Source organism: Carassius auratus, unplaced genomic scaffold, assembly GCF_003368295.1.
Source record: "Carassius auratus strain Wakin unplaced genomic scaffold, ASM336829v1 scaf_tig00023531, whole genome shotgun sequence".
Taxonomy (NCBI): domain Eukaryota; kingdom Metazoa; phylum Chordata; class Actinopteri; order Cypriniformes; family Cyprinidae; genus Carassius; species Carassius auratus.
Window position 1 is genome coordinate 32402 of NW_020525275.1, and position 24898 is coordinate 57299.

At 39.0% G+C, this 24898-nt stretch overlaps 2 protein-coding genes across 3 annotated transcripts; one reads left to right on the top strand and one right to left on the bottom strand.

The window, feature by feature from the left end:
* Positions 1 to 13: 13 nt before the first annotated feature.
* LOC113077897 (histone-lysine N-methyltransferase SETDB1-B-like) lies at positions 14 to 9742 on the bottom strand. Of its 2 annotated transcripts, none has more exons than XM_026250161.1 (22): positions 9540 to 9742; positions 8174 to 8399; positions 7869 to 8032; positions 7742 to 7785; positions 7141 to 7438; positions 6795 to 6996; positions 6645 to 6718; positions 6182 to 6372; positions 5874 to 6003; positions 5579 to 5714; positions 5356 to 5487; positions 4761 to 5049; positions 4079 to 4431; positions 3733 to 3849; positions 3434 to 3603; positions 3032 to 3223; positions 2291 to 2455; positions 1422 to 1594; positions 1175 to 1262; positions 632 to 873; positions 429 to 517; positions 14 to 135 (listed from the first exon to the last, which is right to left on the bottom strand). In XM_026250161.1, exons 2-22 carry the CDS (start codon positions 8395 to 8397, stop codon positions 18 to 20), a joined length of 3591 nt encoding a protein of 1196 aa, XP_026105946.1. In that variant the 5' UTR covers positions 8398 to 8399; positions 9540 to 9742; the 3' UTR covers positions 14 to 17. The 2 variants fall into 2 exon arrangements, with proteins under 2 accessions (XP_026105946.1, XP_026105945.1); XM_026250160.1 differs by having other exon boundaries at positions 2981 to 3223; positions 9540 to 9741.
* A 3030-nt stretch (positions 9743 to 12772) lies between these two features.
* On the top strand, positions 12773 to 24063 carry LOC113077900 (zinc finger protein 687a-like). The gene is made up of 11 exons (XM_026250163.1): positions 12773 to 13051; positions 13758 to 15789; positions 18609 to 18687; positions 18835 to 18919; positions 19848 to 20032; positions 20905 to 21096; positions 21285 to 21447; positions 21532 to 21759; positions 22217 to 22329; positions 22803 to 22893; positions 23184 to 24063. Exons 2-11 carry the CDS (start codon positions 13773 to 13775, stop codon positions 23766 to 23768), a joined length of 3738 nt encoding a protein of 1245 aa, XP_026105948.1. The 5' UTR covers positions 12773 to 13051; positions 13758 to 13772; the 3' UTR covers positions 23769 to 24063.
* The last annotated feature ends 835 nt before the right edge of the window (positions 24064 to 24898 follow it).

The following is a 24898-nucleotide window of genomic DNA, read 5'->3' on the forward strand; positions in this document are numbered from 1 at the left end:
GTAAGTGTGTGTGTGTGTTACAGCAGTCGTCCTCTGCATTCTGTTGATCCGCAGCAGCACAGAAGCTCCTTGCCCTCCACGCTGCCAACTTCATAATTATAATCCCATGTCAGCTCCGTCCCTGCTCGGATGCGCCTATAGAAACACACAGGTTCATACAAAGACCACAGCTACATTTACAGGCAGCATAACAATCTGTAAATATTCTGACTAACAAATAATAATGTTAAATATTTTGAGTTTGGCTAAAAATTTCATTTAGGAATATTACCGGTACTACAATTTTTAAAATTTCACAGTAAGATATCAAAATGAATGTAAAAATTAAATTAAATAAAAAAATATTAATACCAGCCAATAACTGGTAGGTAAAATTATTACATTTAAGTGCTTCAAAAAGCCATAACAATAGCTGGTGTTATGCTCACTTGCTAGCAAAGAAGGCCACCCATGGGAAGCGGAGATCATGAGTATCCACAAACACATTCTGGACGAACAGATTGGGGCTGCAGCTATGCTGTGGGAAAAAGACAGCGGAGGAAGAGAGGACAGAAACACAGCAGTTGTGAACTATCACTGAATTAAAACTACCCTGACATCTTAGACTTATGTCAATGTCTGTTGTGCTCACGTTGAGGTAGCGTCCGAGGTTGCCCTCTAGTTTGGCATCAATGATATAACAGGATTCTTCCCCATCAAAGAACTGGCGGGTGTGTTTCGGGCCACTGTCGCCCCCGCCGCCGCCGCCCTGTCCATGAGATGGGCCTGAGCCGCCTCCTCCTGCCCCCCCTCCTCCTGTTTTCACCATCAGACTGTGGGACTTCAAAGCAATGCCACGTGTGGACTTCACCGCCACCTGCCTCTTCACCACAGCTGAGAGAGAGAAAGAGATTGCTCTGATGGCTTGTCACAGGGACTTGAAGAATGCAAGGTTATTATTACTTTTCAATTTGGTTTTCATAGCCCATATTATGACAACATCTCCAAGATGAGCAACTCATTCATAATAAAGGACGAGGGATATAAAGGGTTAAAAAGGGTTTCTGGGCCTCTGCCTCTAGTTCATGTAGGCTCAGTCAGCTGACTGAAGTGTAGCAACAGTTACACTGAACTGAAATGAAGTCCACCTATGTTTCATTGGAAAACAAGTGATTTCCTCTTTCCTCCACTGTACCTTGAGTCTTTTTCTCCCTCTCCTTGTTGTCATCTGATCCTGAGCTGATAGTCTGCACATCATCACTGTCCGAGAGGGTCATTACATCCTAAACAAAAGACAGAAGGAAAGATTGTGCAAGATGAGAGGAGAAACACAGAGAGATAGCCGAGAGTGTATCAGAGAGAGTGAGACAGAAAGAAAGAGGAACAAAGAGACATTTCATGCGAAAACTAAAATAGGAAACGGTATGTGACACTAGACTGACCTTCTTCTCCGTCTTTACCCCCGCCTCCACCTTAACGCTCTGATTTGAAGAAGTAGAAGACTGGTTGGTGAGCCAAGATGCCACTTTACTCTTCCCGGTCTCCTCCGGCATTGGAGGGGGCTTCCTCTCTTCACCTGTGGATGCACTCAGTCCGTCTTTGCTGTCCTGACTCTCTACAGCAAAGACAGAGGGTGAGGAGAAAGTCAATTTACTTTCAGCATACAGAGATTATCTGGTTTTACAGCTCATTCATTTAAATGATTCAATCTATATAGTAAATAAGTAAATTTAATAAAAACACATCAAAATACATTTCACCACAAAATAAAATGCAGAAAATTATGCATTTAAAAAATAAAATAAGAAATATATGAAATATAATAATAATGATGATAAAATATAATTAACACTTCAAGATATTTACAAAAAAAAAAAAATTACAGTGTATTATTACTAATTATTAACTTGAGAAAATCCTACCCTGACCTTGTTCTTGAAAAGTTGTGTTAAAATTAAAAAAAGACTTCTAGCATGCAACTGAATTTCTTCTCAAGCCTGCCCTCTAGTGGCCTGTCCTCTGTCTCAGTCAGGGTTGCCAGATTTTCACAAAACCTGTCCAATTCCTACTCCGAACTAGCCCAATATCCCCCAGTAAGAATTCTGTTCCGGGGGCTAAAATGCATGTTTTTCGGTGAGGTTCCCCTGGTAAAATCCGCATTACATGGGCTAAATATCATGTTACTGGGGTTGCTTCAACCGCCAGACATGAAAGACAACCCGCAGCACCAGTGTTAAATTAAACCGCGGATTTGGCTTCACTGGTCTCAGCGTTTAATGTGTCTTCTCCTCGAGGGCTCATGTTTCCTCACCTTCCTTCAGTCCCTTGGCCTGTCTGCGGGTGGTGTAGCTCCTCCACACTGAGCTGGTGGAGAAATATGTGTCTTTCACAAATGTGTCGTCTGAGCTGTCGCTCTCATCCTCATTAGACTCTTCGTCTTTGTCATCATCACTGTCTTCAGATGAATCGTCTTGACCTAGCAAGTGGATAAGAATTAAATATTATATAGATATATAAGATTATAACTTTCACCTACTGAATATACATCACAGCAAAATGAACTTGTGCTCAAAATCAAAGACTGCAAAACACTACACTAAAACAAATGGCAAGTGGTTAGATGTATTCTTACTTGCTGATCATTCATATTATTTGTAAAGAAAGATAAACTTTTAATGCAAAGATTTAAGGTTAAAAAATGTGATGTTAATGTGATGAACTACACCTGCTAGGAGACCTGTGAGGACTTGAGAAGAACGGACTTCACACTAAATCACCTACACAGCAGTTAGTTAAAAGTGATCGATGCAAAGGTGTCTCAAAGAAAGTTACACCTCCATCATGGGAGGATTGGTGATTCTGACACCCGTTTACTCTACTGAGTCTGACTTCATTTGATTGAGATAAAAACTGGTTTTGTACATTTTATTCCTCATTAACACGGATATCCCCATAGCCACTCATAGTACAGAATAGTCAGATGTGTGCGTAGGTCTCTCACTTTTGCCGGTAATGCTGCTGTTACGCTCCTCCATCTTGGTGGTGGATTTACCGTGTTGGGAGGAAGCAGGTAGTTTAACCCTGCTCATGTCCACCCCGCTGCCCTCGCTGTCGGAGCAGTGGGCCTCGCTCTCATAACCTTCCTTAAAGTTCTCCACGCTCTCAATGTGGTCCAGATTGGCAAAGTATTCATCACCCATTTCCAAACCTTCTTTATCGGCAAAGTCATCTGTCAAGATTTTCCCTGATCGAGAAAGAAACATTCGTGACTATAAAACAAAAAAAAGGCCCAGTGCTGGACATCTGATAAAGTTTGTCATAAAGACAGTGTGTGGAGTGGAGACGGTCAAAACATACTTTAGGCTTAAGAGAGAGAAGCTTAGGTAAAACAAAACTCTGCATTTATTCTTTTTTTTTATAATCTAAAATCCAAATTATGTTTTGAGTTGGTTACCTGCATATATACAAACAAATGAGCCCTTGGCGACATCATCAAGGCAACGAATGCCCCAGCCTTTATTTTGGGTCTTAAAGAGTTGCAGTCGGACCTGCAAACCGTGCTGAACCAGACGGTTAGTGCACATCTGCGGATTACAGCGGCAGCGCTTATTACACTCATAGATCCTGAAAATGCAAATGAGAGGGGAAAAAGAGAGAGAGGGGACAATTAAAAGGAGAGACATTAAGTTGAATGGTCTCACTGTAAATCAACATGATAATGACAGTATGGAGGGCTGGTTATCTATCACAGACCCTGTAGGGAGACACTCTTCTAGTCTCTTGTGATGGTATCCAGCGTTGGGGTTGATCTGCCCACCTGGCGCACACCCTGTAGCCTGCAGGGTCAGCTGATGACACGAACACTTGGATCTAAAAACAAACAAAAGGTACAGAACAAAGCACATTAGGTTTCAGGAATGTCTGGTGAAAATTATCTAATGTAATGCACATGGTCCTTTCTATATTATTTTCTGTCATTTTAATGGAAGATCCAATTATAGCATTCGGAATAAAATTAACAAGATAAAAAAATTTTTAAAAGATATATACCAAACAACCTAATTGTTGTTTTTTTCGAAAGCCAATCAAGGACACTAACTTGTCTCTGCAGCCATCAGTGCAGTCACAGCCCACCAGGAAGTCTGAGCTGGTGTTAATGAAGACCCCATCTGCTGGGATCCTCTCTTTACTGTAGGCCACATTGGGCGGAGGAGTGTTGTCGATCTCATTCACACAGGACAAGGGAATGTCTTCGCGACCGCCTGTGATGTCCCGAATGAAGTAGAATGGCCTCTGGGGTTGGAATCGGCGGTCCACCAGCACATAGGGGTCCAGGCAGAACATCTCCAAGAAGATGAAGTCACAGTGTGTCTGGAAGAGGTAGCGCTGGATTTCTGCCATATTTCTCAGACTCAAGCCACACGGGGACTTGTAGATGACATGGAATGACATCTGAGTGGGAGAGGAAGAGGGTTAATATAAATTAGTGCTTGTACTGGTTATCAACCATAAAGAACTTTGGAGATATGGATCAAATATTTAACACTTTTTTTGGATTCTCCATACTAGAGGAATGAAAGAAGTCCCATATAAGTCACTTTCAGACCAAACAGCTTTATAACTGTCAACATGACCAACTTTTACCCGATGCAAAATTTCCTCAGGTAGGTTTTTTTGCTCTCACAAGACACCTCCATTGGAGCAAAATCATATTGACTGGATTCGGAACTCAAACTTTTGCCAAACAGTGGAAATGTGACGACACATTAAGCCAAACAAACCTTGCGGTTAAGGCGTCTGCGGCCAGTCATGCGGCGAAACTCGTAGAGCAGTGGTGTAAGAAGTGGGTTGCGTCCTCGATGCAGGTTGGGATGGGTGGGCCGGATGCGCTTTAGGCAGTCAGGCATGCAGTTGTGTGTAAGGTAGAAGAGTCTGTCATTCGGAGCCTGGTACGACGGCTCCTGAGGAATACGCTCACTTGTGTAGGTTGACACAGATGTCTGCAAATTATGCAGAGCTGGTGTGATTGGTGTCAATGTATGCACAGGTCCAGTCTGCAGAAGAAAGAGCCTGCAAGCAAGAGTACAAGACACTTAATAATCCCACAAAAAATTGTACTTTAATTGTGGTTGACTGATGTTTGAGCAGACAGTCTTCACTGCTGGAGACCACAATTTGAACACATGTATTTCTGAACAATATCATTTGAATCGAGTCATTGGATTATTAAAAAAAAAACAATTTTGGTCCACTTGATCAGACCCCGCCAGACACTAATACCAAGCATAAATGCAGACAGAGAAGCAAAGTACAGAAAATGTGACATGTACAGTGTTTAGCAGATATACAGTACCCAGTGCCTGGTTTCACACTAACCTGGAGGTATTAGCTTGTTGAATAGTGCCGATTAGTGCTTTGGGCTGGAGGTCAGAGGTCACGGCCTGACGAGGCTGCAGTGCAATGGGACCAGTGCTCTTTTTAGCCATTTGACTCTTTAAACTAGGACTCCTGAAATTGAATAGAAAAAGATAACCATGGTTTAATGCCGGACCTGGGTTAAACTGGAATATTTGAGAACAGTAGCTCTTGAGGCATTCACTCTGTTCGGGACGGCTGTGGGGGTCCGGCAGGCACTGGCCGAGGTGGTGGGATCTGTTGGGGTGCAGGCTGACTGGAAGCAGAAGCACTGTTGTCACTAGTGTACTGCACTACAGGGCCCTTTGTCCTCAACGCTCCTAAAAACATACACAGCTTTAGTAAGATGAGAATTGGAAAATGAATGCAGAGGAGTAACAGACCAGTAAATACTTAAATACCAGTTGTAGTGAGAAATAAAAATAATGCATACAATATAAAAGACAAACACAATTGGAGAACACAAAGCAATCTGTTACCCATATTGGGACGCTGTCTTTGTTGGCCAGCCATTTTCTTCTCTTGACAGCTAGCGGTGTTCATTTTCAGATTAAACATGGGCTCTAGTCTTGTTGAGCCACGATAAATCCACTCACTCCGCTTATCATCCTGCAACACAGAATTAACAATACTGTTCACGTTCTAGTGTCATCTAACATACAGAAAACTCTGCATTTGAACATGACTGTTAATTGATAATCAAAGAGATCTAGCAACAAATACAAAACATAAACTAAAATAATTCATTAACTATAACACTTCTTGTTATTTGTGATGCCGAGCTGACCAGGAAAAGCATTTTGACAAGGCTGCCATCCACTTCTTCCACACGGCTTTTCCACCATGTTCCCTCCCATTCCGTCTTTATGATCTGCCCCGGCTTCAGCAGCACCATGGGTCTGTTGGGATATGACGTGATGTACTCCTCGATGAAATCTCTGCATGATGCATCCTCGATATCCTCCCAGGTCTTTTTTACTGAATACCAATCGAGAGAGACAAAAATATAAATCCATTTAAATTTCTTAGTTTATGCAATTATTTACTTTCTATTTAATATTGAATTGATCATTTATCATTTATTGCATTATTATTTTACAATTATTTATTTGATTTGTTACATTTGAAAGATGATTCAATTAATCAAATCAAATCACATAAAAATATTAGCAGTGTTTAATCTTATATTATCTCATAGAAGGCAAAAACTGAAATAACTGGAACCTAAAAAGAAGAAAACAGTTTTTTACGTGGTCTGCAGATTGGGTACAGCTCAGGCAGGCCCACATATGAGGCATAACCATCATCGAAAAAGATCAGGAACCTGCAACAACATTCAATCAGTAAGCAGTGCCTTCTCTATTCTTCAATCCTCTCCTACGGTCTTCTGTTCATCGTACCTCATACGGTTCTTGCTGTTGGGCATCTCAGCGACTACGCCTGCATACAGCCAGACTTGATTGCCATCCTTGTACCTGGCCACAACACGGGCACCAACAAACAGCCTCTCCAGTGTTGGGTGGTATTCAAATGCCACGTGGTTCCCAGAGAGAAGACTCTTCCCTTTATTCTCAAACTTCACCTTGTACTTAAAATTGTTCCCTGTGAAAATGTGATATCAAAATAATGAATCAAGCTTTTTTGATTAAATTCAGCCTTCACATACATACACATAGCAGGATGAAACGTACAGCACAATCTCAGAGAGGGATTATTCAATACAGCGAACAAACTGCGTGCACTTACCGACTTGTTTAATGGCAACAAGTGTTCCACGATGCCACGTCTTGGTTCGTTTTTTACCCAAAAGTGTCATGTTGATCTTGATATTATCCTGTTTTAAATTAGGGTTCGGTTGAGTGGGTGCGTTCCTTGGGCCTGAGGACATAAAAACTGCTGGAACAGCTAGTGCACCATGGGACTGTGTGGGAGGGGCCACTGTTTTAGCTGGTGTTAAACTCGAGGGGGGTGTTCTGTTGACGGACTGGGCCAGGTTCTGCACCTGCTGAGATGTTCTTTGAAGAGCAGCTGAAGCCTCCTTAAACTTGAAATAAAATACACATACAACACACAAAAGGAAACATCAACTAGATCCCCTGACAAACAGCTTCATGAAAAGCTAATAATATAGAAGTAGTGTGCATATTTATTTATTAGGGTAGTAAATTGCCTTTTGTTAATTTAATTGTTTTAGTCAATTTCAAACCAAATCTGAACTCTATGCAAAATTCCAGATTGTGTGTATTTCTATTGAAATGACTGGATTTCACCCACAATAATTCACCTAGGTTAAATGAGACCGCACGTTTATGTTTGTTAAGTGATACAAATGACACATTTCTCTTACCGCTGGATCCTTGCCTGGAGTTACAACCTTCTTGGGAGGAACCACTGTGGAAGAAATCATGCTCTTACTCATACATATTTTACATGTAAAAAATGAAATAAATAAATGTAATGAATGTAACCCTTACCACATCCCACAGCAATGACATCGTCGTCGTCATCATCGTCAATCTCAATGACCTCAGAAGTGTTCGCCTTGCCTCCTCCCTCATCCTCCGAGCTGCTCTCATGATACACCAGACCCATCTTACTGTACACTTCCTTCACCAGAGCTTCACACTGAACCACAGACCTTTGAAAACAGACAGATCCCTGTACTTTATCCTCTAGAATTAAGAAATACTACGTTTAACCCTGTATCATTGGTTTCAGATCTTCACTTCTCTTTTAGCTGCTTTGCTTTTCAATGCAAAGTCTCGCATTTTAAACTTACTCTGAGGCATTAGAACAAAGAGCATCCATATCAACAACCTCCTTCTCCCTCTGCTCAACCCATTCCTGCAGCTGCTCCAGCTGATCTTTCCTCTGCCGCACGGCCTCGCTGCTGTCCACCTGCTCCTCGATCCAACTGCGCAGCTCGTCCAGAGACACCCCTAACTCCTCCTCCAACTCTGGATCCAACTCCATCTCTGAGGCCAAACTGGCATCCACCTCCATAACTTTGAAAGAATGGGAAAACCGTGTTACAGTGTCACAGCAGGAATCAGAAAGCAACATTTAAAAAAAAAAAAAAGTGTATTCTGTATGTCAACTGCTAGCTACATTTCCCATCAACTGTGGATCAGTCTCTCATATTGGCCTGAAGGAATTTGTTGTCGTGTTTCCTTGCACAAACTGTTCTATGTAGGACCTACCACGCCATTTCTATGAAAGTCCTGTAACAGTCAGAAATGTAACTTGCCAATCCCCCCAAAAATTACTTTTTTTGCCACGACAGACTTTTTTTTTTTTTTTTACTTTACAGTTAAAGGGTAAGTTTTTAACCAGCTTTTTTGTTTTATTATATATTTTATTACATCTATTTTATTAAACCGCATTTTGCCAGCAGACAATTACCCCATTAAGGGGGTTAACAATCACATATATTACTCTACATCTATATTTATTTAGTCTTGAAACATTTTGGTCAATAGGTGAAAAAAAAAGAAGGTGCATGTATTATTTGTTATAAGACTAAGGCCGTGCCTGCTCAAAATTCATTGTAAGATCGCAATGCCCCATAAAATTGCATTATGTCTGCTAACCCAAAGTATATGATTGTAATTGTGCAAATGCATTTATGCCATCTGCCCCCTTTGCAGTGCAAATTTGGCACCAGTCACATATTTCCCCTAAGATTGCAAATGGATTATAGAACTCTAGCAACATCAGATATAGGCTGCTGTTGCAAATGTACATCACATGGGTAAAGTAACATTTCTGTAAACAGTAAACGTTAAATGACTCTGGGATATGTCAAAGCAACCTGTCTGATCATGTAGATAGCATGGCTGTAAATGGCATTTTAACTGCCATTCATTTGATAAGGAGAAAAGCTGTGTTCATAACACCTGAGAATGGTCCGCATGTGTTAATACACTGCAGCAAGCACAATTTCTGCAGCTCTGGAGCCTTAAAAGGCGCGCAATTAAAAGGAAGAAAGCTTCATTGTGTCCATTTCTGCTTTAAAATGTAAATGCACACGCCTCACTTTAGTTGTCTTAAAAGGCCAATATATGAACATATAAACAAAAGATCTGTAAAACACAGAATCGAGTGAGCTTTATTGAATTGTGTTGGTGCTAACTGGGTTAGCTTACCTCCCTTAATTTGCGTGTCCCTCCAGCTCTTTTGTGGATTTCTCCTTTTCGCCGTGCATTGAATGAAAAGAAAAACAACAATGGTATGTTTATAGACTTTTCCTATTACAGAGGCATTTCAGTATAATTGTTTTTATTTGAACATAAAATTTCCTATCCGCGCACACCAAAGCCGTAATGAATTGTGTTGGGCAGATGACGATGCTACGAGCTGACCAATTGGATTTTGCGGGAGGAGTGAGTGGCACTTAAAGTGACCAATTGGGTGCAAGCAAAATACCTGCTCATCACTCGCCACGAGGCTACACCACTGATCTATAATATAGAACATAATAATATAATATATAATATATATATATATATATATATATATATATATATATATATATATATATATATATATATATATATATATATATATATATATATATATATATATATATATATAAAATATAGTTATATATATATAGATCAGTGGGCTACACGCTGTGAGAAATGCCTTCCGAGCAGGACTACTGTATCGCACAACGTGAATCAAATACAATTTCTATACATAAAAAAACTATAATCTATGAAAATAATTTATTGAAATAATCGTCATACTGCTGCATTAACTGACGGCTCAGTAGTAATAAATATGAAACTTTCCCTTTTTCAGGATTAAAACATTCAGGCCCATAATCACAACTAATGCAAGCTTATTCGCGAAACAAAGATTTCACTGTTGACATTTTCTGTTGAATACTTTTGTTATATGAAGGTCACATTAAAACTATCCTGAATTTTTTCATTTATGTTAATGGTACATTCAAAGGTCTCCCCTCACTTTAAAATATTTGACACTAAAGATATACAGTTTTACAGATATCACATGAGAGGAATACAGACTCCATTTTACTGGCCTAACGAAATTGTTCATGTGACGTTTAAATATAATAATTTATTTAGTTTACTTAGTTAAAATTCCTGACTGTTTTCAGCAAAAACATTCCTGAAAAGAAAATCAGCACAGTGAAAACAAAAGGTTCCACGTGTGAAAGAAGAGGGAGTTAGGAAAAAATATTGGTACATAATCACATACAGGTGCTTCTCAATAAATTAGAATGTTTTTGGGCACTTTTTGAAGATCCTGATTTAATTTTGCATCTACCCACATTGCCAAAAGCACCAAAAGTTGGTTGACTGGCCAGCAAACTTTTCAGAATTTTCCAGAAGAGTAACAATTCACTAAATTTTTTAAATATTTTTTTTTTATTGATCTTATGAAATATTCTAATTTGTTAAATGTGAGCCAAAATCATCACAATTAAAAGAACCAAATACTTAAACTACTAGTTTGTGTGCATTGAATTTACTTAATACATGAGTTTCACAATTTGAGTTGAATTACTGAAAGTAATGAACTTTTCCTCCAGTATTGCTGCATTAATTCAGGCAAAAAGAGCCCCACCTAAGTATTGAGGGCTGTACATGCTCATACTTTTCATGTTCATACTTTTCAGTTGACCAAGATTTCAAAAAATTCTTTCTTTTTATTGGTCTTAACTTATATTCTAATTTTCTGAGATACTGAATTTGGGATTTTCCTTAGTTGTCAGTTATAATCATCAAAATTAAAAGAAATGAACATTTGAAATATATCAGTCTGTGTGTAATGAATGAATATAATATACAAGTTTCACTTTTTGAATGAAATTATTGAAATAAATCAACTTTTTGATGAAATTCTAATTATATGACCAGCGCCTGTAATTTTATTTTGTCGTTAACATTCTGTCTGATAGCCCCTCCCGCTTCGCTACGATTAAAGCTGAGACGGCTGAGTGCATGTAGTGTCAAACATAGGAATTTATTAAAGAATAAAACTCAATTTCCTCAAAAACATTTGGAATTCAAAATTTCAGTGCATTGAGTGGAAATATGTACGGAGGTTGCCTAAAAAAATATTGTACAATGTTTAGAATAGCCTCTCTTTTTTTGTGGATTGGAGACAGAGCATGCTGTCTGTTTATTTTTTAAATGAATTTCTAGAATAATTTTTTTAATTGACTTTGAATGTGTTTTAATGGATCTATATTTGAAAGTTTCTGTATGAAAAACGTTTTTGTTGTTGTTGTTGGTGGATGAGGAGATACCCCCTGACTATGTAAGCGCTTTGAGTGTCTAGTAAAGCGCTATATAAATGTAAGGAATTATTATTGTTTGTGTTTGTTTTTTGATGGACAGAGATGTAACTTTAAGTGTTAATCTTTGTTTGACTATTTGCATAAACAGAAATGGGCCAAATAATATATATATATATATATATATATATATATATATATATATATATATATATATATATATATATATATATATATATATATTGTTCAAGGTATAAATGAAACATTATATTGAGTTACTTGCCAAACCTGACAAAATTATGAATAAATAAATACATAAATCTAAAAACAAATGTGATATATATATATATATATATATATATATATATCCAAAGAAAAGTAAAAAAATAAATATTTATACTCTTCCTTATGTATATTTTTCCCCACATTCATTTATACATTTATTTCCACTTTTATTTATCTCCATATTTTTGTAACTATTTACATATTTAGTTCTATATTTATTTATTTTTTGTAATCTATATGTTAGTGAAATACATTTTAAAAGTAACCTGCCCTGGCTACTGCTCCCCTGCCCTCAATGGCTGAGGTGGCCCTTTAGGATTACAGTAAACCGACACAAGTATATGGATCAATGCATTTGAAACTATAAATTCTCTTCACAGTAATATTTCCTACTTTTACATGCACAACATGTGACAAACGCTTAAAATATCACAAATATTCACTGATTACAATGGGTTCTCTTGGTGAAGACACGGCCGTAGATACTGATTAGTCAGCATGTCTTAGGCTGAGTAATCAACTGGAAATATCCAAAATTAGATCAGACAAAAGATGTCAATGGGAACGGAGCTAATGAAACACACAGGCTTTGCACGGAACATAGACGCATTATGCTCAATTAAACAGCGCCTGTTGTGTGCCCTCAGATTTTTGAGCTAAATGCATTTTAAGCTAACTTCCAGAACCAATATTGACAGCAACAGAAACACACGTTTCCATTAATGTCACTAATGTCACACAGTTGCGGCATGAAACAACAACAACAAAAACAGCTTTGACTTCCTCTTCCGGAGTAAATGGTTTGTTAAAATCAACAAGTTGCCCGTATGTGGTTATCTTGTATAATGAGCATAAACTCCTTTTCGCTGCTGTCACATGCAACAGGTACAAACTGAAAAACAGCTGTCATAGTATCACACCGACCATTTGTGTAGCAATCGAACAAAGCATAAGAAAACAGCGGCTCTCTTTTCTCTATTTCGCTTCTGACAGCATCGACATTTGCATGTGTTACACTTGAAAGAGTTGTTTTTCTTCAGAGGTGACGCAAATGCTGTGCGCCGTCCTGGGTCAGTCCAGGAGTAGACGAGAATATTTGGTCAGGTAAAAAAGTTTGACGCTTGGACACACTGAGCAACAATACACGCATTTATCGCTTCATTTTCACTAAAAACATATATGCGCACTAATAATTGCCATCATCATCTTATGAACTTCTTGTTTGTTGTATTATCGACGTCAGACGTTGCAGACTGCGCTTTCGGCTAATCGACTGTAGCTGTGGCTCGACACTTCAGCAATACTATAATATATGACAAATACGATTAATTCATTCATTAATTTTAGTTGTTGCAGAACTACATTCTCTTTGGAAATAGGTGGCGAATAAATCTGGAAAAATATCCGACTCGTTTAAAAGACATCTGAAGTGTCTTTGGTTTAGCTAGCATAGGAAAGGACTAGTGTAAAGTTCATATTTGCAGAGCAAGTTGCAGCTGGACAAAACTAATGTATACATTTAATATGTCATATGCTGAAGATCTAAAGTTATTAATAGCCTACTTCCTGTAACTAACTCCAGCTGTTTATTTCCTCCTATTTAAAGAAGCTTTTAGCTAAATTGACCAAGATACACACACACACATTCATTATATCGCTTCTTAAATGTATTGTTTTTGACTAGCAAATTACGTACCTTCTCGTGTTTTACTAATGTTGATGCATCTGAACACATTTTCTTCATAATTTATTTTCTACATTATGAACAATTGATCACATCTGTTCTTTTTTGTGACGTCTTGTAACGCAGATATTTTTCATCCACATGGGAATGGGGGACATGAAGACACCAGATTTTGATGACCTGCTGGCAGCGTTTGACATTCCAGACATTGATGCCAAAGAAGCAATTCAGTCTGACACTGATGGTAATCATATTGAACGCAGTGGTGTTGTTGGAAAGGAGAGAAGTGGAAGTCCATGCCTAAGACCTCCAGAAAGCCCTGAGCCTGTTCTTTCATCTCCACATAATGACCCCTCTATTGTTAGTGTGATTGTAAAAAACAGTGTACAGGCTGATGACAAAGCTGAAGGAAATGTAACTGGGGATATTTCTGGTGCTGGTGCATCACATGAGTCTGCCCAGAAAGGTCCCAGTGAAGATGGCCTGGTGCCTTCAGATCAGTTCATCTATAATGGACTGGAAACTGTTTCAGATGTGCCTACAAAACCCTCTCCGCCACCAGCTCTAACCCGGATGCAGCCCAATGGGCAGCTTTGGTCTAGTGATGGCACGTCTTCTAAACACCCTCCTAGCACTTTCTCCCCACCTCAGTCTTTACCCCTATCTGATCCCCCCATCCTATCTTCACATTTAATTGGTCCAAACTTTTCTCCAAGAGTTGATTGTGAGGATGCACAACCATTAAATGGTTCTGTGAGGGCAGGAGTCCGCCGACCCTTGTCTGAAGATGAAGAATCTGAACCTGACCTCGGTAGCCCTGCGCTTGTCATCCAGGAAAGCCCGGATTCCCAGCTGTGCTCCGCTCCCAAGGTACCACGCATGCAGCGGTCTCCTTCAAGTGTGTTTCAGCCATCCTCTCCCTCATCCCCTTCCTTACCATTTAGTAACACTCAAATTGAGGAGCCGTCTGTCCAGAATCCAACACTTCTACAAAACCGCATCAACCAAACACCTCTGACCTCCACAAATGATCTGCCAGTTGAAGAAAAAGACGCAGAGCACATAATCGAGGAGAGAGATTCTCCTGAAAGCCCTGAGCCAGAAATCCCTCAACCCCATCCATCTCTGCCATCAAATCAACAAGAAGACAATGAACCAGAACAGAAGGTCAGAAGAGAAGAAGCCCCTCAAGATCAAGTTTTTGACATGAGTGTTGGTTTGCAGGAGAAGAGTGATCTTCAACTAAATACAGAGGATGGTGGAGCTGAGGAGACCGAAAGGAAATCCACCGAGCCTACTTTGGTAGATTCACCCTCTGAAGATGCCACCAAGTCCAGCGCGGTCCCCTCCAAGCCTCTCAAAGTCAGAATCAAGACTGTCAAAACGACTGCTGGAAACACACGTACTGTATCTAAAGTGCCTCCCAAAGGAGGGAAGGGTCCTGGTGGCTCTAAGGTTCAAGCAGGGACCCGTAGGATTCAGAGGTCTGGTGCTACATCTCAAAGGCTAGCTCAGGGTTCAAAGGTGACAATGTTGCCAGTATCCACCCTTCAGGATGCCAGTACAGCTATGTTATTTGCAGCCAGCAAGGCACAGAATCAAATGGCCGCCAGTCTTTCCACCACCGCAGTCAAGATCACTAGAACGTCAACCCTCCCTTCCATTTCTTCTTCATCCATGCCTGGGGTTCGCTCTTTGGGTAAGAAAACAGTGAATGGGAATCCTGGGACAGCCAAACCAGCCTCCATTGTAAACAGCCCGGGGGCTGTGATCTCACGTAGCCAGTCTAGCCTAGTTGAGGCCTTCAACAAAATCCTAAACAGTAAGAATCCACTGCCAAGTTATCAGCCAGACCTCTCCATCCCTCCTCCCCCAGAATGGGGTCTTCGATTGCCCTCAATGGGATACCGTTGCCTTGAATGCGGGGATGCTTTTGCACTGGAGCGCAGCCTGGCAAGGCATTATGACCGGCGCTCTATGAGGATCGAGGTGTCCTGTAACCACTGCTCCAAACGCCTGGCTTTCTTTAATAAGTGCAGCCTGCTGCTCCATGCACGAGAGCACAAGGAGAAGGGGCTGGTTATGCAGTGCTCGCACCTCGTCATGAGTCCTGTCAGTGTGGAGCAGATGATTGGCCAGCAGGATACCGTGCCTATAGGTTTGTGTCTTTTTCAGTGTATTTATAGATGCAGAAGGGAAAAAAGTATGAATGGCTTTTTCTCAAAAACTCAATATTTCTAGTTATCATGAACGAACAATCTTGCGATTGGGGGAGTAAATATTTTAGGTTTACATTGTGCACATTTTGGATCAGCAAAGATCCAAGCAGGGATGATAGCGGGTCTGTGGAAAATTTGAGAGAAATCCTGACATTTGCAATTGCAATTATTTTATTCTGTTGACAGCCCTAGATTTCAACAGTAAGGAATACAAAAGAAATGTGATCGAAGTTTTGTGGAACAATATTTTTAGATGTAGTTTTTTTGTGCTTTTTAAGGTATTGTTCTTTGCCAGTGGCACCTTCAGCTTAATTATATTTTCCTTACACTGTGAAACAGGGTCTTTTTACACTACTAAGTTTGGGTCAGTAAGATTCTTTTTCCCTCTTTTTTAAAATTAATTCAGCATGGATACACTAAATTGATTGAAATTGACATGAAAGACATTTATAATGTTACAGTAGATTTTCAGATAAACGTTTTGAACTAATGAATCCTGAAAAAAGTATGCAAAACTATTAATCAGTATTGATAATAAAATTATTAAATGGACTGGAGTAATGGTAAAATGAATAAAGTGCTTTTTAACATACAATGGAGATCAAAATTAGAGAACAATGTATAAATACTTTATTTATTTCAGAAAAATGTTTAATATTCATTACTCAGAATTTGAAGTAATATTATCTGTAGGTATACGGCTGTTTTCGTAACTTGTCGTTTTACTGCTAACCTGAAATCAGAAGGAAGTGTAGAGTTCCTTTTCTTTAATGACTTCAGCACATCTGCAGCCGTAGGACATCACTAGTTTCTCAGACTGCGCTGGTCTGATCTTGGTCCATTCTTCTTGCTCTCTCTTCCATAGTTCGGTAACTGTAGTGAGTTTTTAGTTGGGTTCTGATCAGGACTCTGGGCGGACCATTTCATTATTTCAGTCTTTTTTAGCATCAAGAAACTGCTTTACCAGTTTTGCAGTGTGATGTCTTGAATGAAAATTACAAGCTGATTGGGAGATGCTTGCAGGGAAGTTCCTGCATGTTGCATTCACCCTGCCTTGTAGCTGTAAAAGAGACCCAACTCCTGCCACACAAAACATTTCACAGTCCCTCCTCCAAATTTCACTGACTTCTTTGCACTCTTGTGCTTCAGTCTATCCTCAGCTTTACAACAAACAGAATGTTTCCCATCAGACCCAAGTAAATTAAACTCGTCTCATCACTAAAGGGAGCTTTGGACCAGTTCTTCTCTGTCCACGCAACATTCTCCTCAGCAAAGTTGAGTTTAGCCTTTTGATACTTTCTGCTAATGAGAGTGAACAACCAGCCTTTAAGGGAGACTTGAATGAATTGTCAGAAATTACAGATTTGGAATGACCAGCTTCTCTAACTGTGGCTGGTCATTCCTCTTTGGCCTTCATCTGGACAGCCTCCTGTTGCAGGGTGGCCTGCCCTCTTGCAATCTCTGTGAAAATCGGAGGAATGCTGCCAGTTACCGTATTTTAGTTAGTCGCAACAGAGTATAAGTCACATCAGCCCAAAAATAAGTCATGATGAGGAAAAAAAAAAACATAAATAAGTCGCACTGGACTATAATTCGCATTTATTTAGAACCAAGAACCAAAAGAAAACATTATCGTCTTTAGCCGCCAGAGGGCACTCTATGCTGCTCAGTGTAGACTACAGGAGCACTGAGCAGCATAGAGCGCCCTCTCGCGGCTGGAGATGGTAATGTTTTCTCTTGGTTCATGTCTCTTAGTTCATTTCTCTTGGTTCATGTCAAATTAATTTTGATAAATAAGTCGCGCCTGACTATAAGTCGCAGGACCAGCCAAACTATGAAAAAAAGTGTGACTTATAGTACAGAAAATACGGTAATTAATATCTTGGAGGTGATTCTTTTTCAAATATCTTATTTAACTTTTTATACTGTGCTTCAGAAAACAATTGATTGAAATTAACAGTTGAAATGTGTTTTTTTTTAAACTGATAAGTTCAAATAGGACTATTTGCAGTGACCTTGAAATTGAGGAAATTATTGGTTGTTCTCTAATTTTGATCTCCACTGTATATTAAAATGGAAATCGGTTATTTTAGATTGTAATAATATTGAAAAGTATTATAATATTTTTTTTTATCAAATAAATGTCATGTTGGTGAGCATTGAGCAAAGTACTTCAGAAACATGAAAAAATCACACCGACCCAAAACTTTGAACATTAGTGTTTAATAGTCTACAAACCTGCGTTTATATATAAGGCAACGAGTTCCTCGCAAAGGGATCATCATATTTCGGAGTCCTTGGCATTAAAATGTTCGGAAACTTAATTGAATTCTTAAAATAGACTTTTTTATTTATTTTTTATTTTTATTTTAACATTACATCTATAAAACATTGCAGATGTAAAAACAGACATGAAACTCGTGGTCGTAGGTAACAGGTGTGCACACAGGGATCAGGGAGCAGTCACTGTCTCGATCCACAGGGAATCTGTGCACTGCAAAACAAAGGAATCAAGCGTTGATGTGGAATAATTCAGCTGGGGCTTGTTCTTTCTGCATGCGTTTTCAAAGAACAGTCTCTGGGCTCAGTGCATTGCAAAAGTACTCTTCAGGGAGCTGAATTATAAATTATAGTAGGTTTACAGTGTTGTAGATAATTGACCACAATAATCTAGATTAGTATATTTTATTAACCCATGTCCATTTCAGAAGGATTTAGCTGATATTTATATGTGTTTACAATACAGTGTCTATTACAGGTGTGCTCTCTCCAGCTGCCTCCGCTCTGTCTTCCATTAAAGAAAGTGGTGTCCATCTGGCACAATCTTCTGATAACAGGTAATAGCACACTGTCAGATAATGCTCATTTGTTCTTTACATTTGAATTAATGAGAAATCAAGGGGAAAGGAGTTGTTCTAATGAAATATCTGGAGACTGAGTGATTAAGATGTTGCCTGGTATGTTTGTATGCTCAATGATCTCAGCTGTCCAGAGTGTTGGAGTCCGTTCAAAGGGAAGGCAGAAATAGTAGCACACTTTCAAGAGGTGGAGTCTGGTGGTACTGAAGCGGTGAGTGAGTGTATGCGTGGAGAGCCGTTTCTGTGTGTGTGTGTGTATTTAGGACAGTAGTTTTGTGGTAAACTTGCATTTGCCCTGATAACATGTTTACAAAAATGTTTTACCTGGAAAAAACAACAACACATTTATGCTTTTCATTTATAGTTTTTAATTATAATTTAATATTTATTTAACATCAAACTAAATAAATGATTAAAATAAATAATAAAATGCCAAATATTGTTATTAAAATCTGTTAATATTAAAGGAAAAGTTAACCTAAAAATGAAAATTTGTTGACTATTTTCTCACCCTCAGATCAGCAAAGACAAAGATGAGTTTGTTTCTGCATTGATATTGCTTGCTCAACAAATGATTCCTCTGTAGTGAATGGGTGCCATCAGAACGAGAGTCCAAATGTGGGCTAAAAGCATCACAATAATCTACATAACAATAAATGAATGTCATGTGAAGGGAAAAGTTGACAGTTCGTAATAAACAAACCTATCTATAAGATTTTTTTAACTAAAACCAATGCTTCCACTGAGTCCTCCGTCTATAATATTGCTTTCTCCAGTGAAAAAGTTGTCTTGTCTGAATCCGGAGAGAAATATGCACAGATCATGCACTATTTGCAAGTAAAAACAGTCCAAAACTGTTGTAAACAAATATGTTGATTTTGATGTGTGGGGACAACGGTTTAAAGTGAAAACGTCTTAATGATGGATTTTTTTTTTATTACAAACTTGCTGTTTCTCAAGATGTTAATTGATGGACTGGAGTTGTGTGGATAGCTTGTGGGTTATTGTGATGTTTTTATAATCTGTTCAAACAAGTGAATGGGTGCTAAATTTGAGTAAATTGTCAGCAAATTTGAATTTTTGTGTGGACTTTGTCTTCAACAGGAATTTATAACGATTACATTTTGGTTTCCCTATAGTGTTGCATGCAGTGTTCTCCTCCGATGCCGCTGTGGAACTCGTGTAGTGCCGCGGCTCACCGCCGGTTACATCAGCAGCTCCCTCCGCTGGTGTGCCCTGAATGTGGAGTCATCTGTCCGAGTAACGACCTCAACACTCATCTGAATCAAAGCTGCCTGCACTACTCACGACGCCTTGGATATAGGTATCCCACCTAGCTCAGGGCTCTGCAATCTTCAACCTCAAAAGAGCCGTTTTGGCCCCTTTCCCACTGAATAAAATTCACTATAAAAATTCATATTTGATCCCCAAATCAAGATCACACGGCATATAGCTGAAGTGTTATATTCAGTTATGTTACAGGGCATGGGGAGTAGCAATCATTTCAGAAGTGAGAGGGACATAAATGTCAAATGTAGTATTAATAATAATAATAAGACTAATAATATTTATTTATGTATGTCTAATTTACCAAAAAAACATTATCTTACTTTTACTTGGATAAGAAATAAAATATATACTGCTGGACAATAACCATATATTTTTGATATAAAGTTTAATAATGACAAATTTATGATTACGATTGTATAATCAGTATAATATGTATATACTATAAATAGCTTTTTCTTCCATTTTGATCACAGAATAAGGCAGAAAAATATGTTATAGCTTCTGTACTGTAAGTAATGCTATGTCAATTACCACTGTAACATTCATATGAAAGAGAAAAACAGGGTTGGGCCGATAGACGATAGACGGTGCCATCGTTCATCACGGATGGCTTATAGACATCACAATGTTGAGCTGATGATCTATTTTATTTCCACTTTCGAGACTTATGTTGCTGAGGATCTGCATGTCATTCGCCATCATCCTTAGTCTGGTTATACCGGGATGAATTTGTCCATGGGGATTTCCTGGCGTCAAAAGTTATTCTATCATATAAGTCTGTTTTGGACTTTCTGAGTGCCTTTTGACTTCTCCATGATCTTCACATTGTTTTGGATGAGAATAAGGTAACCAAAAGTGAACGATATTGCAGTTTTCTCTGTTCATTCTCTCTCCTTTCCATTGCAGATGTGCCTGTTGTCATTTGGTGTTTGGGGGAATGAATAGCTTGAATGCCGTGAAGACTCACATGCAGACGGCCCACTGTGAGATCTTCCATAAATGCCCCTCCTGCCCCATGGCTTTCAAATCTCCCTCTGGCGCTGAAGCCCACTGCACCTCCCTGCATCCTGCACTTCCTGAGACAGCAAGGCAGTCCAAGTAAGTGTAAACCCTTGGTGTGTGTGCCAACGTTGGGAAACTACCTTGAAACTAAGGCCATAGTCAAACTGAGGTTAAACCTAAACTGCAGTCAAGCAACCCTTTTTAAAATATTTAGCAAAAAAATAATTTGAATGTTCACACATTTTTTTTTTAAGTTGCTAATAACTATTGCTTTTTTATGACAGGGAGATATATAAATGTGTGATGTGTCGGACTGTTTTTACCCAAAAAGCATTGCTCAGCGTCCATATTGACACTCACTTAACCAAGCAGAAGATGCACGTCTTTAAATGTCCTGAATGTAACAAGCTGTTCACGCAGAGAAGTTCCCTTCTTGAGCATGTTAAGGTTTGCTTTCTGTTTGGTTCGAACAAAAATAAGCTCTATTCATTGATAATATGAGTGCATGACCTCATTGTAATTTGTCTCTAGGACTCTCACAGGGACTTTAGCATGTATGACACATCGGCAGAGAACAACTTGGTAAAGATGGAGAGCTCTGATGGGGAGGAGTGGGGACGGGATGAAGACAAGGACAGAGGAAGAATGGCGAGAGAGGATGGGAGCTCTGCTGCCCAGAGCTGGCGTTGTTCACAGTGCCAGATGCACTACACAGACAAGGAGAACTACATCACCCACATGTCTGAGCAGCATGGCAAGGTCAGGACGTCAAGATGAAAAAAATATATATGTGTGTGTGTGTCTATATATATATATATATATATATATATATATAAATAATATATAGAGAGAGAGAGAGAGAGTAATATATATATTTTTTAATTAAATTTTCTATTTTTTATTAAATAAATCCAGCAGTGATGAGCATAACAGACTTAAAACAAAAAACCTACTACCTTTTGAATTGTAGCAGTAGTGTGAGGGGGAAAAAAAATTATTTCAATAGATCATATAAAATATTTTCATATGCAAGCCATGAATAAACCAGGTATATGATTTGTAGCAGTTTGTGTGCTTTTAGTTTCTTTGGTAAATTTCCATGTTTTTCAATATTTCCTAACCCAGCAACCCCATATTAAAAATGTCTCATCATGATTCAATTTTATAATGACTGTATTAATGGTGTACAAAAATCACGTTTTTTTTTTTTTTGAAGGAACTGAAGAAGTTTCCATGCACTCTTTGTGAAGGGTCCTTCTCTTCATCCTCAAGTTTAAGACGGCACATCCGTGTCAAGCACAAAGGCATCAAAAGAGCATTTTATTGCCAGTAAGTATAACACGTGTACAGTAGCTCCGAAATTATTTTAATGAATGAATGTCAATGAATGAACAGCACTCTCTTCAACCTTCAATACCACGACTGAGGTGCCCTTGAGCAAGGCACCAAACCCCCAAATGATCCCCGGGTGCTGCAGCACAAATGGCTGCCCCCTGCTCCGGGTGTGTGTCACGGCGTGTGTGTGTGTGTGCACTTGGATGGGTTAAATGCAGAGCACCAATTCCAAGGATGGATCACCATACTTGGCTGTCACACGCATCACTCACTCACAAGTGTGTTTCCAAACAATGTTAAACTTTCTCTTACAACTACCATCATTTTTAAGTGTGCCTTAATTGTCCAAATTCAGCAATGTTTGTGTTTTATTTAGCACGTTTTCCCCTTGAATCATTGCATAAATGAACAGGAAATTATTGAAATAACATGTAATCTCTCATTTAGTGTCATTTCTTTTTATGAAGACTCTGTACAGGTGGGAAGAGGAGCTTCAGCAGTAAACTGATTCTCGAGAAACATATTCAGGCTCAGCATGGAGGAAGAGCAGCCAAGGAGGTAAGAGCACAAATACTCTTTCAGATGGACAAAGCCATGATCACCTAACAGAGATTTTTTTTGCTTCAGGTCACCGTAGCATTTGCAACTGGCTATGGTGAAAATCCTGATCACCCCTCATTTTTTAATATATATAATAATTTAATCAATTTTGAAAAATTATTTTTCTAACTTTTTTACAACTTTATCAAGTAACTGGACTTTTTACCCAAGGTAAAGCTCATTGAAAGTTTACGACTTCCTCTAGTTTTGCCACAGTAAGTCACTTACTCTCCGTTTCTCTCTTTCAGACAGTTCCTCGTATCACAGATGCAGCTGACAGCTCATCTGAGCATGATGGTGGCCCTGGCGCTTTGGGAGGCGGGGCCTCAGTTGAAGCAGAAAGCCGATTGGCTGAGAGCAGCCTGACCAGGCCTCGCAGGGGAGCTGCAGCTGAGGAGCAGGAAGCCACAGGATTCCGCTGTATGCCGTGTGGTTTTACAACAGAGGACAGGGAGGAGTTTCTCCAGCATATTGTTTGTCACCGTGACGGGGCCAGCAGCTTTCAGTGTCAGCAGTGTGGGGCGTGTTTTGCGTCCTCCTCGTCCCTCAGCAGACATCTCTTCATCAGCCACCGTGTGCGGGATTCCCCCTCCGAGCACGCTGTGGCGTCTCCTGTCACTGGTTCAAATTCTGTGACCTCGGACTCTGCAGTTGCAGCAGGGTCCCCAGGGTCACCCTCGAGTTTAGGGGGGACACTGGTGGAGGATGGGGAAGGTAAGCACACCTGTAAGGTGTGTGGACGTTACTTTAGCAAACCTGCTGATCTCAGTACACACTTCAGAACTCACGGCATGGCCTTCATCAGCGCATACAAAACAGACAAACCAGCTTAGAGAGACAGGAAAGGGTGAACACTTTAAACCTGTCGAGAACATGTCACCCCAAAATCAACAACAAAAAATAAGAAATTATGTTTTCCTTAAAGAAAATGCGTAGTTTTAGGACCTTTAAGATTTTTTGTGATACCTACTGTTTTGTGGCATTTCATTTTTAATTAAGCACACCAATTCTCATTAGTGTAATGCAAAAAAATTATTTCCATTTCTGTAATGTAAAAAAAACACATTTAAATGATATATTTGTAAAAATTTATATAATTTATAGCCCTTTATGCTGATAAAAAAAAACAAAAAAAAAACTAATTAAAGCATCACAGTAATAAATAACAGAGCAATAATGCCAATAACAAATGACTGTAATATAGTAATGAATATCTTAATGCAGAGAATCTCAAAAGTAAAATGCCAAAGATTAAGAAGAAGACCGTTTTGGTGAGAAAATGTACTTAATTGTTATTTAATTAATTAAAGTAGATTTCAATTTTGTAATGCAAAATGTAATTACTTGTGTGTTTAGGGGTGTTTGTTTGTGGCCTTCAGCATCAAGCGTGTATTGTCATTGAAAGTAAGTATTTGGGTTCAGGCTTTTAGCACTCCACCGTTCTCACCTAAAAACTAGAGAAATACAATGCATCAGGGCAAAACCTTTAAGTAATAACTCTGTTAGACTAGTTTTGTAAAATCACAGTAGAGGAGACACTAATGCTATAGAGGAATGATGATTACGTAGGTTTGATCAACCTAAAAAGTGTTTGCAACTTGTTCATAATTGATCTGAGACCCTGAGCATCATGTTCTTAAGATATATAAAGTGTCATACATGTTTACCAGCCCTGCTAAGATCCTGTGCCTACTGATTCCATTGTGCAGACAAACAACTGTACAGTCCATTTTCTTCCCAAATCAAAATGCAGCTGCTTCTAGATGAAAATACTGTAATTCCTAACAGTTTAGTTACAGCCAAATGCTCCCGAATCAGGTGAATCCTTTCTGCTTGAATTATTGTTTTTACGTTTAATGTTTGTATTTCTTCTATTTGTTTCCACAGAGGCATTAAGATCAGGAAAGCTGCTGAACAGCTGCAGATCTTTAGAATGAGAACAAAATAAGTGCCTTCTTCATTA

Coding starts and splice junctions, on each gene's coding strand:
- LOC113077897 (XM_026250160.1), bottom strand. CDS start 8,397: ATGGAGGTGGATGCCAGTTTGGCCTCAGAGATGGAGTTGGATCCAGAG. Junction 6,004..6,181: donor TTGTCAAAATGCTTTTCCTG/GTCAGCTCGGCA, acceptor TCTGTGTTGCAG/GATGATAAGCGGAGTGAGTG. Junction 5,715..5,873: donor AAGACAGCGTCCCAATATGG/GTAACAGATTGC, acceptor GTATGTTTTTAG/GAGCGTTGAGGACAAAGGGC.
- LOC113077900 (XM_026250163.1), top strand. CDS start 13,773: ATGGGAATGGGGGACATGAAGACACCAGATTTTGATGACCTGCTGGCA. Junction 18,920..19,847: donor AGTCTGGTGGTACTGAAGCG/GTGAGTGAGTGT, acceptor GTTTCCCTATAG/TGTTGCATGCAGTGTTCTCC. Junction 22,330..22,802: donor AAAAGAGCATTTTATTGCCA/GTAAGTATAACA, acceptor CTTTTTATGAAG/ACTCTGTACAGGTGGGAAGA.